Genomic DNA, 12,588 nt, shown 5'->3' with positions numbered 1-12,588 from the left:
GCTCTTCGGAACACTCTCCGTGATAAATGCGGTAGAGGACACAATGAAGCGACGTCTCTACGCAACACCAAAGATCCAGTCGTTCACAGATCACTGGGTCCCGACAATTTGAGCTGCTCTGCGTTGCACGTGATCAACTGGATCGAGCTGATACTGGGTTTGAGTCCTCCTGATATTGAGTTTATTGTATGCAAGGAAAATCCAGTTAATTTGTTAGTTTTCGGTAATGTCGTGTCATTTAATTGCTAAAGACATTATTAGGAGAGTATTTAATGTCAAATCAGGATAATATCACAACCGTTATAAGGAGGAAAAGTTTATATGCTATGCAAATCAATGAATACTAATATTTTATATATTGTGTTGTAGGTCAAGCGATGGACATAGGTGCTCCAGCAATATTGTTTCTTATCGACGCGTGGGAAGGTCACCTGACGCCGCCCGAAGCTGCCGGCATCGCAGATAAGGTGGTTGATTTTATAGGACCAATTTGTATCATCTATCATCACCAATATGAAGCAACTTTTGTCGCTATCACACATATTGGTATTTCGTTATTATTAGTACACTTCAACCTAGCCCGGCTAGTTTAGTCCTAATAACGTTTGTTCTTAATAAACATTGGCTGTTTTAATGTTGGCAATAATTTGTTTTAGAATCTTTAATAGAGGATTTAAAGCATGCGTGGCGATAAAGTAATATTACAGACGACTTTGTTTAGATAAAAATGCTATCTGCAATCTTCAGTCTTCAGTAGACGAGCATGGAGATTTGATTGTAGACATACCCTCGACCGTTCCGACCATACTATTTCATCACTGATCGATACATAAACTTAATTTGAAACATTGAATCCGTATTTTATGGTCTTTATATTTGTAGCAGCCATTCTTAAAGAAAATAAAATACCAAAAGTTGTTTTTAAAATTTTAATAAGTTAAGAGTTGGATTATAAAACAAAAAAAAAACAGTTTGGGCCTTTTATGCGCAAATAAGACTGTTTTGTAAACAGTGGTTCATCACACATTCGAAATTGATTTAAACATTATAACATAAACAAAGGCATTTATTTTCTCAAAAATGATTACTTTACAATTCTTTTTCATGTCATTTGTAATATATTAGATATTACTACCACATCGGAAGCAAATGGCGCTCTGAGAGACAAGAAGCGGTGCAAGAAACTGTCCAAGCATTTTTCGGATTACTTAGATATTCAGCTGTTGAATAGTAGGATTAACGACAGAGCCATTTTTTAGTAAAACTAAAAAGTAGTTTATTATATCCTATGAAATACTTATATATCGACATACTCTGTATCCAAGTGGATGGTTACATACATAGTTGTGAATGCGCAGGCGTCGTCGGGCCGCGACTTAGCGACGGTGAGCGCGGCGGCCGAGTTAGCGCTGTCAGTGCTGCCTCACGCGCATGCGCTCAACTACAACGAGATCCAACGTGCCGTGCTGCAGTGTAAGGAGCAGAGCGACCACATGCTCGAGCGAGCCTGTCTGATCGTCGAGGCGGCCGCTAAAGGTATATTTGTCATGAAAAAAAACCACATATTTGTTGTATCATCGATGAGACCTGTTACATGCACTGACCTGTATAAATACCACTGGACAGGCTGTTCCATATGTTTGACAGCTAATTGTTGTGTCTATTTGAAGTGCCACTTGTGAGCGTCTATAGAAATTTTGACGTATAATACAAATGGCTGCGAAGTAACGTACAATACAAGTATTTTTGGATTTTGAAGTAATATTGTTCGTTTTTCGTGTTTTTTATATTTTAAGAATTTTTACCAGTGGGAAGACTTTTGCACAGTTTGCCGGTTAGATTATAGGCGCCTATTTTTGCCGTGAAGCAGTAATGTGTAAACATTACTGTGTTTCGGTCTGGAGGAGCCGTATCTAGTGAAATTACTGGGCAAATGAATTTAATATCTTATATCTCAAAGTGATGAGCGCAGTTGTAGTGCCGCTTAGAATTGTTGGGTCTTTAAAAAATCCTGACTACCACTGTACTGTAATGGGCAGGGTGTATCAATTACTGTCAGCTGAACGTTCTGTTCGTCTCGTCCCTTATTTTCATAGGAAAACATAAAGAAAGCGTGCAAGAATGAAGAACATTTATATAGAACAGGAAAGCTATCTTGATAATTTTTTAAGGAAATGGAGGACAAACGAGTACACTGATGACCCGGTGTTAAATGATTACTGCCCACATTCTCTTTTAACACCGGTGGAATCATAGGAGCGTTGCCGGCCTTTGAGGAAGGTGTCCGCGTTTTTTTTTGAAGGTACCCATATCGTATTGTCCCGGAAACACCGCACAAGGAAGCTCATTCCACAGCTTTATAGTACGTGGCAGCTCCTTGAAGAAAGTATTCCTTCTCTTTGAATGCACGCCACCCGTCTGTACCAAGCTGTGTGTGAGTGCCAGTGGTCGCAGGCGGCGGCGTGTACCCCGAGGTGCTGTACACCGTGGCCCGCTACTGGCACGAGCTGTTCCTGCGGCAGGCCGACGACGAGCCCGACGACTTCCGCGCGCAGCTGCTGCCCGTGCCCTACGCGCTGCCCTACTCCTTCTACCACGCGCACGCGCACCCGCACCCGCACCCGCACCCCTACCCGCCGCAGATCTACCAGCTGCAGGTGAGTCAATTTATTAAAAACAATACCTTTTCTTGTTCTGATAATTCATGAAAAAATGACCCGTATCTGATTACAAGTCCTCATCAATCAAATTCAAATTTGATTATAATCTTTTACAATATATACCTAGGTATGGTAACTATGGGTTGGGGTTGGCTTTCGATTGCCAAAGTTATAACACATACCTGTTAATACATGCCGCTAAGTAAACATTTTTTCATTACACAGTTTTTAGTAAACACTTTTGAAAAAGTAATTGTGACAAATAGTGAGTATGTAATCGTGAACATTTTAAAGCTTATATTTCATAAATAACTAATAGTCCCAGAACGTAGAAAGTAATACAAAACATTGAAAATCTTGTAGGTTATAATAATTTCTACATCAACATCCAACAATCTATCATCTGTCAGTGCTAACAATTTACATTGTCAATGTGTCAAAAATTTACATCTAGCATTCGCTCAGAGTTGCCATAATACATATAAAATTTCACCAACTTTAAATTACGTTTTTAACCTAAGCACAGTGAATGAAAATTTACTGTCATTATTTGAAAAGCTAAAAAATTAAATGCTTGAACAAACCGACCATATAATCTCACTAAGAAATATGATCGAAGAATTTATACATGTCTCTGACAGATTATGTGTATTAAAAATAAAGCTTCCAGGTTACAAAAAGACCTGGACAATAATACAAGTTTACTGTCCTCATGAAAATACAGATTATAAAGAAAAAGATGACTTCTATGAATTACTAACAAACACTCAAAAGAATATGGATCATAATAATCTAATAGTAATGGGAGATTTTAACAAACAGAGAAAGATAAAAGAGTAACAGGCCCATATACCTATGGGAAACGTAACGATAACGATCAGCGGTTAACTAAACTTTGCCCTTGAATTTAACTTAGTCGTAACTAATACCCAATTTAGGAAAAATGTAAAGAAAAGGTAGACATGGATATATAACCTGATAAAAAAAGCTACAATGCGATTGATTTTATATTATCTAACAAACCTCGTGCAATCGAAAACGTGGGGATAATAAATACTTTAAATTTTAGTTCCGATCATAGATTACTATGGGACACGATTAAATCAAAGGAATACAAGCAATCTCTAAGAACTATACAACCAAACAATATGTATCCAAGATAAATATAATATTTTAGGAAAACACTTGACAAAATTTAAAGAAATATTAACACCGCATGTAATAAATAAAGATCACATAGGAAAAGACGCAAGAAAACTTTTAAATATTCGAAATATCTTTTTAGGAGATCGTAAAAATAACAGAGAGGCTATACGAGATGTTAGCAAAAAATTCAACGAGAGTATCAGAAAACACAGAAAAACTTCCGAAATGGATTTAATTCAAGATCACATCGAACGGTGTGACCGGAACAGGTGGAGTTCAAAAAGCCCAAAAACTTTTGAATCGTGATAAATCATGGATTTCCAAGTTATCAAATACAGGGGCAGGAACTATTGACACAAAACCTACTCACATTCGAGGTCGCTACGAATTTTTATAGAAATCTATACGAAGACAATTCAAAAGGAAAAGAAGAAAATATTAACCCAATACATCATACACGTTGAGTGAAGTTGAGAGAGCGGTTAAAACTCAGAAAGAAGATAAAGCACCAGGAGAAGATAAATATGTAACGAACTTATCAAAGGAACAATATCTGAAACTATCCCGATCTTAACAAAACTTTTTAATCAAATCGTCGAAAGTGAAAATATACCCAATCAATGGAAACAAACCACAATAATACTGCTTTATAAAAAGGGAGACACGAAAATGATTGAAAATTACAGACTAATTAATACGTTTAATGCCAAATCTTTATAAAGTCTTCACAAAAATAATTTTAAATAAAATAACGAAAATATTAGACGAGTCTCAACCTCGAGATCAGGCAGGCTGTCGTAATAATTTCTCACCGTAGACCATATACTGGTAATCAGACAAATCATTGAAAAATTTAATTAGTACAATCAATCATATTTTTTTCGTTTCGTTTCGTTGATTATAGTAAAGCGTTTGACTCGATCAAACATACGAGGGGAGGTCAAAAAGTTCGCGGAATGACTGGGAAAAAAGATGAAATGATACATTATGTTATTTTTCCTTTTCAATATATTCCCCCTTAACACGAATACATTTTTGGGATCTGGCATATAACTTATTAATACCGTCGAAAAAATAGGTTTTGTCTTGGGCGTCAAAATACGCCGAAATCGCCGACTTGACTTCATCATCGTCTCTAAATTTTTTTCCACGCAGCTCTTTCTTCATCTTTGGGAATAAATAAAAATCGCTAGGGGCCAGGTCTGGACTGTAGGGTGGATGGCGTAGTTGTTCAAAACCGCATCGATGAATGGCAGCCGTCGCAACATGACTCGTGTGAACGGGCGCGTTGTCGTGCAAAAGGAGTACACCTTTTGTCAGTTTTCCTCTTCTTTTTTCTTTAATAGCTTCTTTTAATCGGTCCAATAGGGAAGCGTAGTACTCTCCCGTTATAGAAACACCACGTTCTTTATAATCGATCAAAAGAATACCTTCAGTATCCCAAAAAATAGTCGCCATGATCTTTCCGGCCGATTGCGACACTTTAAATTTTTTTGGGGGTGGTGTGCCTTTTTTGTGCCACTGCATCGACTCCTGCTTTGACTCAGGCTCATAGTGGTGAACCCAAGTTTCATCACCGGTTACAATTCGGGCCATAATTTCTTCCCTAACTTCTCCACAGCGGTCCAAATACTCGCGGGAACAGTTGACGCGCTCACGTTTTTGCAGCGGCGTGAGCATTCTCGGGACCCACCTTGAACACACTTTACTCATGCCAAGATGTTGATGAAGAATATTTAAAATTGTGGTTTCTGATACTCCAACTGATGCTGCAAGTTGTTTCTTCTTCAACCTTCCGTCTTCCAATACAAGTTTTTCAACTTTTTCAATGATTTCCGGCGTAGTGGCCTCAATGGGCCGTCCAGGTCGAGGATCATCTTCAATTGACTCCCTTCCTTGCTTGAAAAGGCCGTGCCATTTGTAAATCATGGTTTTACCAGGAGCAGAGTCTCCGTAAACAGCTAACATCTCTTGCAAAATAGTTTGAGGCGTTTTTCCTTGTTTGGTGAGGAACTTTACGACGGCGCGATGTTCAATTTTCTCCATAGTGGCTAGTTTGTTCCCGATTTACTTGTTCACTCGTTTGTAACTCGAAAGCTAATGACCCAATTAGGCTAGAAATTGGCATATATAGTAATTATGAGTTACTCAAGTAGCGGCTACCTGGAGGAGCGACCTCACCCCCGCCAACCCCGCCATTCCGCGAACTTTTTGACCGCCCCTCGTAAATGTCTTTAGGATTCACTATAGTAATATATGTTTATGTTTGATAATATATTATGAACAAGGAGTACACAGAAAATATATAAATTTGATAAATAAGATATACACCGGTAGCTCGGCAAAAGTTAGGTTGGAAACAGTAGGTACAGAATTTAAGATACAAAAAGGGGTAAGGCAAGGTGACCCATTATCTCCTAAACTGTTTTCTGCAGTTCTAGACGGCATCTTTCGAGGACTAGATTGGGAACTATACGGGGTCAACATCAACGGCTGACGTATACATCAATTGAGGTTTGCAAATGACCTTATTATCCTGGCAACAACTTCAGAAGCACTGCAGAAGATGTTACAAGAGTTACCTGTAGAGAGCAAAAAAGTAGGATTGCATATGAACACCCAAAAAACTAAAATTATGAGTAACATTACACATGAAAGTATAGAAATAGACAGCAAAGCCATTGAATATGTAGATGATTATGTGTATCTGGGTCAGATAATTTCTACTAAAGATCATATGAATAAGGAAATTGAACAAAGGATAGCAAGTACTTGGCGAAGGTACTGGTCACTCAAACAAATAATGAAAAGTGGTCACATATCCCAATCCATTAAGACAAAACTTTTTAATACGTGTTACGTCCTTGCATGACTTATGGGTGCCAAACTTGTTCTCTCACAAATTAAAATTTAGCGCAGCACGATGAAAATAATAAAGCAAGATAAAATAAGAAAAACAAACATAAGAATGAAACCAAACATGGAAAGTGTGGTAAAAACAATTATGCAGCTAAAATAGCGTTGGAGAGGACATGTGATAAGAAGCAAACAAGATAAATGGACAAAAGATATTATAGAGTGGTATCCAAGATATGGAAAAAGAAATAGAGGAAGACAAACGATACGATGGGAAGATGATTTCAAAAAGATTGCTGGATCAATATGGAGCAGAACAACTTACGACAGGAAAATGTGGAAAGAGCTGGAGGACGCCTATGTCGGCGGACAAGCGAGCAATGATTAACATAAGATAAAACATATATTAGGTGAAATATAATTATAATCATTTAGTATATTAAGTTGTAGCATAAGTTAAAAATGTACCTTTTAGTTTGCTTGCAATAAAGGCTTCATTCATTCATTCATTCAAGGTAACTATACTTGCATAGAAATTTTTAAAGTCAAGTACAATTATTATGGTGAAGTACTGATTCTAGCTACTGAAGCCTTTTGACCTCATTTAAGGTTAAAGCTATATTATCAATATTGCATTCTCACTCACACTTACGAGCTCAATCACTGAACTTCTTTTGTAACAGAATTAGTCTCGTGTTAGGTTATGTACATTATAATCGATAATACGGCTTTACTCACGTTTGATCGTGGGTACCAACTAGCTTCGGACCATTGGGAGGTCCTTTATCAGGTTGAGTGTGGTAGGTTCGCGAGAACGTCCCGCCTCTTACTGCGGACTTGTGCTCTTAGTGCGCGGCTTGCCAGCGCGGGGGACGCCGGTGGTAATGACTAGCACCGTAACACTGACACTACGCCACTATTGGTGTCCACGGGAGCACAGAATGTACTCACAATGTCCACTACGTGGTCATCGGCACTATGGGTCTTATTGCGAGATGCGTTTAGTAACGCTGGTTTCCAAGTGGGAGGCAAAGCCCAACCTTTGTCTCTATTAAACGTTATTCTAGTTTTATATTAATGGAAAATTTTGCTTGATATGGAGAGTCATCCAGCATCCACTAGAGCGAATAAGTCTGGGTACCGGATGGACGGGAGAACCAATCTTATGCGTGACACGCCTTTTACACTAGCGTTGCGAAATTTCAACGAACTATCACATTGAATGGACTTGTTTCATTGTTCACTAAACTAGTTTTAAATTGGCTCTAAAAAGTGGCTCTTTCGTAGATTCTACTACTCCACAGCTGAATATCTAAGTGATCCGACAGCCTGGGACCAGATTATGATTATTTTATAGCAATGACAGTACAATATTGTATATTTCATTTAAAAGAGCGCAAAGAATTCTGGGAGAGCTTCTTGCGCCTCTTCTTCTCTTTCAGAGCTCCATTTGCTTCCGAAGCGGTACTAGTATCTAGTATATTAGAAATGACATCAATTTTGAAAAAATGAATGCCTTTTATACCACCCGACCCACGACCCGAACGATTAAAAAAAAATATCCTGTTTTATTGGACGAATGGACTCTGTTGCTGATAAGGATCAATCTTTGCAAAGTTATGTTTTACAAAAAAAGAGAGGAAACACCAAATTTTTTGTTTTATTATTTTATACGAATGAAAACTCACCTCCTACTCAAATTTGTTTAAGAAATCTTATCTTTTTTTTTGTAATTCTTTAGGGTATGAATCCTGTTATGGTATCAAATGCATCAAAATGTAAGGTCATTAGAGAGTATTAAATGTAAGATATCAAATGTAAGGTCATTAGAGAGACGTATAAACTTAAGCATTGGAGTGAACGGAAACCATTTTGAGCAACTTATTAGTTAGGTTAAAATGAGATATGTAAAACAAATTATATTTTTTTTTCTGTTTGCTTTCATTTTTAGTAATATAATATATCTTTCTAAAGTTTGATCCTCATCAGCAACAGAGTCCATCGGTTCAACAATACAGGATATATTTTTTTTTTGAAAAATCATTCGGGTCATCAGTTGTTGGTTTAAATTAAATCGAGGGCATGACTCCTTTCACGACTTTTCTCTAATCGTCGTAGAATCTGAATTGGCCATCACCGCCCTTCTCAAAAACCATCCTGTAGAGTCTATCAAATAAGGTTGTATCGTGAGGTAAACCAACCAATTAGGCGCACCTCTATGTTATAAGAAGTTTAACGAACGAACGGTGCTATTAAGATTTTTTACTGTATTTACTTAATCAAATCGTGTGTTTTAACGTTGCCGACATTGGAAGAGGGAGTTGTAGGGTTCATTTTGACGGGTAATATTGTTCCAGTTCGAATGTCCTCAGTACGGTGCGGCGAGTCACCCGGGGCCGCACTTCACCATACCGCAGTACTTCGTGCGCGGCATCGTGCCGCAACACGCGCCCATACCGCAACAGATTCACGCCCATCCGCCGCCCATAGCTGTCAACGTGGCCGTAAGTGATCATATTAAGCAGTCTGTAATTGTGACACAACAGAAGTGAAAACTTTATCAGACGAGGTCAAAACGTTTTCGAATTCATTAATAAAATTCCTATAGAAGGCAGACTATAATTTCTTTACATTACCAAATTTTTGTGTTAATCAGATATATTATACGCGTTTATTTTGATGATATAATTTGTACTTAACTACCTAGTCTTGCCATAAATACTGAAACTAAGAATAAAAGCAAGCCGTACTCTCTAAAACTGACCATCTTCAGCTTTGATGAAGTCCGAAACGTTCGTTTCCAATTAAGACCGAGGTTTATGACCCCGCGCTGAGTCTTTTTGGTAGGACCATTCTTGGTTATTGAACATGGTGTTGTTAAGAGGCTTCACATCCTTCTCGGGAATGGTATTTTGATACCTTTTTCACAAAAGTATGACTCAGTCAGTCCTTCATAGCCCACCAAACCATCATTGAAGTCGGATAATGCCCAAGTTTCACTCTGTCGTCTAATTGGGAAGTCTCCTTAAACTATTGAGCATAAATACGGTTATTTTGTTTGTTAAAATGTTGCTTCATTGTAACTCAATGAACAATCATATAAAAATTAAAGATTCCAATTTCAAATGAAATATTTTGTTTAATTTTAATGGTAACATTAGGTATTTATGGTCAGACTAAGGGTATGTTCCGATATGCACTGCGACCACTGTACAGTGTGACGTGAATTTAGTATACTGTGAAGCCGTTCTTTTATAGCCAGTTATACTGGTTATTATTTAAAACGGAACGCAATATCGTATACTGTCTGCCGCTTTTTTGACGCAGCATTCAAACGAGTGTATTAAAGATTTTTAGTTCATTAAAAAAAAAAATTGTTGGAGTACTGTCAAATTAAAGTTATTTGGGATTAAACTGTAGGTATTGTTTATAAAACTTTAGGCATTCGAGTGGTTTTGACTGATCACTTGATCAAAGTACTGCGAGTACTTTACCTCGAAAACGCCAGTGCTCACAGTAGAATATGGCGGTGATTTATGACGTCATATATTTCCCTAGGGTACTGCGGCCAGTATATTGGCAATCCATGAATTTTTCTATAGTTAAAGCACTGTGTAGTGCTCACAGTGCATATCGGAACATACCCTAAGTATAGACTACTTTGTCGAAATAGGAAATGAAGTTTTTTTTTTATGGAATAGGAGGACAAACGAGCGGACGGGTCACCTGGTGTTTAATTGATCACCGCCGGCAACATTCTCTTGCAACACCAGAGGAATCACAGGAGTAATGATGGTCTTTAAGGAAGGAGTACGCGCTTTTTTTTTGAAGGTACTCGTGTCGTATCGTCCTGGAAACACCGCACTAGGAAGCTCATTCCACAGCTTTGTTTTATGTGGAAGAAAGCTCCTTGAAAACCGCACTGTGGAGGATCGCCACACATCCAGATGGTGGGGATGATATCCTAACTTGAGGCTCTCTCTTCGGAACACTTCCCGTGGTAAATGCGGTAAGTCGTCACGTTTACCCCCGTGTGCAGCACCCGGCGCCGGTGCCGCCGCCGCTGCCCGGGTCGCACGTGGCGGGCGTGGTGCCCGTGAGCGGCGTGGGCGCGGGCAGCGTGCCCGTGGGGGGTCCCGCGCCGCCCGCGCTGCCGCAGGCGCAGCTGCGGCGACTGCTGGCCGCCTACCGCGTGGGCATGCTGGCGTTGGAGACGCAGGCGCGGCGCATACATGACGACCGACCACAGAATAAATTTGGCAGGTCAGTACCTGCTAGGCTCCGTTATAATCGTCCTGAAGTGAAGTATGAAAGACGAGCCTTCATACTTCACTAAAAGCATTTATTTTCTCAAAATTGATTCCTTTATAATTCTTTTTGATGTCATTAGTAATATACTAGACACTACTACTGCGGAAACGAATGGCGCTCCGACAGAGAGGAAGCGGCGCAAGAAACACACCCAGCACTTTTTTTGCGCTCTTTTTAATCAAATATACAATATTGTACTGTCATTGCTATTACTATAAAATAATCATAGATCTAGTCCCAGGCTTTCATATCACTCGTAGGAAGAACTTATTCTACCACTTCTAATATATTATTTGAAAATATAACTGCATATGTTTTTCATAGATTTTTTTTGCCTCTGAGAGATTATTATTATTATTATTTATTATATAGTGGGTGGCTATTTCCTAGTCCTAAAGATTCCTAGTAACACCGCGTCCAAAATTGAACTATTGTGTTCGCCACTCATACTAAAGCTCGTCGTCAAGCCCTGCCGCCTTTACGAACCGCAGTAGTTCCTTGACGCGAGTGTTGCAAACACTATCTGGTTGCACGAAGTAGTCGCCAAAGATTGTGTTACGCTTATGCATTAGTGGGCCACAGTCACAGAGTAGATGAATAGGCGTTTCATCATCCTCAAGGCAGAATCTGCAAGTTTTGTCGCTTTTGATGCCGACCACACTGAGGTGCTTGTTTAGGCGACAGTGCCCGGTTAGCATCCTAGTGAGTATGCATAGATTATTCCTGTTTAAAGATAGGGCTTCATTCGCATAGCTGCTGTTAAATGCCCTTATCAGTGCTTTATAGTGGTTTAAACCTGAAGAGTTGTTCCAGCGTTTAAGTACTTCTTGTTTACATTGGTTACTCAGGATGTGTCGGATGGCGCTCTTAGGCATTCCACAAATAGGTTCCGGTCTACTGCTAGTGTATGGACACTAGCAGTAGACGAACGAAGAAGAAGTAGCGTAAGAACGCCACCTTGTGGGCAACTTCGAGTAGTGTATAGCTCCAGTGATGTCCCATGGAGGGAGATTAGAGCTTTGCTATTTGGGAGCATTGACCTTACCCATTTGACAGTGGTGGAGTCTACGTTTTTGTTAATTAGTCCCTTTATTAGCGTGTCTATCGGGGTATTGTCAAAGGCGTCCTCAATGTCTAGAAACGCACAGAGTGCAATTTGTTTGTCTTGTAACGCCTTCTCGACTCTATCCACAAGTTGTAGAAGGGTCGTTTCTGTAGACCTGCCTCTACAGTACTCTGAGAGATTACTCATATAGTTATTTACGCCTAAGCGGGCAAGTAAAATTCACACAACTCATACATCTCGATGCTATCGGGTCATCGAAATCATTGTCCCACCTTATGTGTACTGAAAACTGTTAATGTAAATAACACCTTGTTTGTATACAAATTTTGTATTTGAAGCAAAACTAATCAATGTGGGATTCAAACCTATGCTCTAGACATAATGCCTATAGCTAGCTGTCTGATAAGTGTACCGTTGATAAATCTGTTTCCTCTAGCCTTCAAGTTATGGCTCCACCTGCAGGATCCTTCTTTAATGTTGATAGTCAGTTCATTAGGAAATTTACTTCAGAAGTAGCTCTTCCAAATATAAATATTTTTTTAATGACTC

General features: G+C 39.0%; 1 protein-coding gene across 3 annotated transcripts in view; it reads left to right on the top strand.

Moving 5' to 3' along the window:
- The window catches only part of LOC126967161 (zinc finger SWIM domain-containing protein 8 homolog), a 28,919-nt gene that overhangs the window by 12,810 nt on the left and 3,521 nt on the right, over positions 1-12,588 (top strand). The window contains exons 9-13 of one of the 3 annotated variants that reach the window (XM_050811619.1): positions 370-467; positions 1,359-1,536; positions 2,446-2,657; positions 9,020-9,166; positions 10,702-10,925. In XM_050811619.1, the coding sequence (XP_050667576.1) occupies positions 370-467; positions 1,359-1,536; positions 2,446-2,657; positions 9,020-9,166; positions 10,702-10,925 (859 nt within the window). Of the gene's footprint in view, positions 1-369; positions 471-1,358; positions 1,537-2,445; positions 2,658-9,019; positions 9,167-10,701; positions 10,926-12,588 lie in introns of all 3 variants that reach the window. The other 2 variants (XM_050811621.1, XM_050811622.1) reach the window with 2 other exon arrangements.

Source organism: Leptidea sinapis, chromosome 12, assembly GCF_905404315.1.
Source record: "Leptidea sinapis chromosome 12, ilLepSina1.1, whole genome shotgun sequence".
NCBI lineage: Eukaryota > Metazoa > Arthropoda > Insecta > Lepidoptera > Pieridae > Leptidea > Leptidea sinapis.
This window is presented reverse-complemented; position numbering and strand designations above follow the sequence as displayed.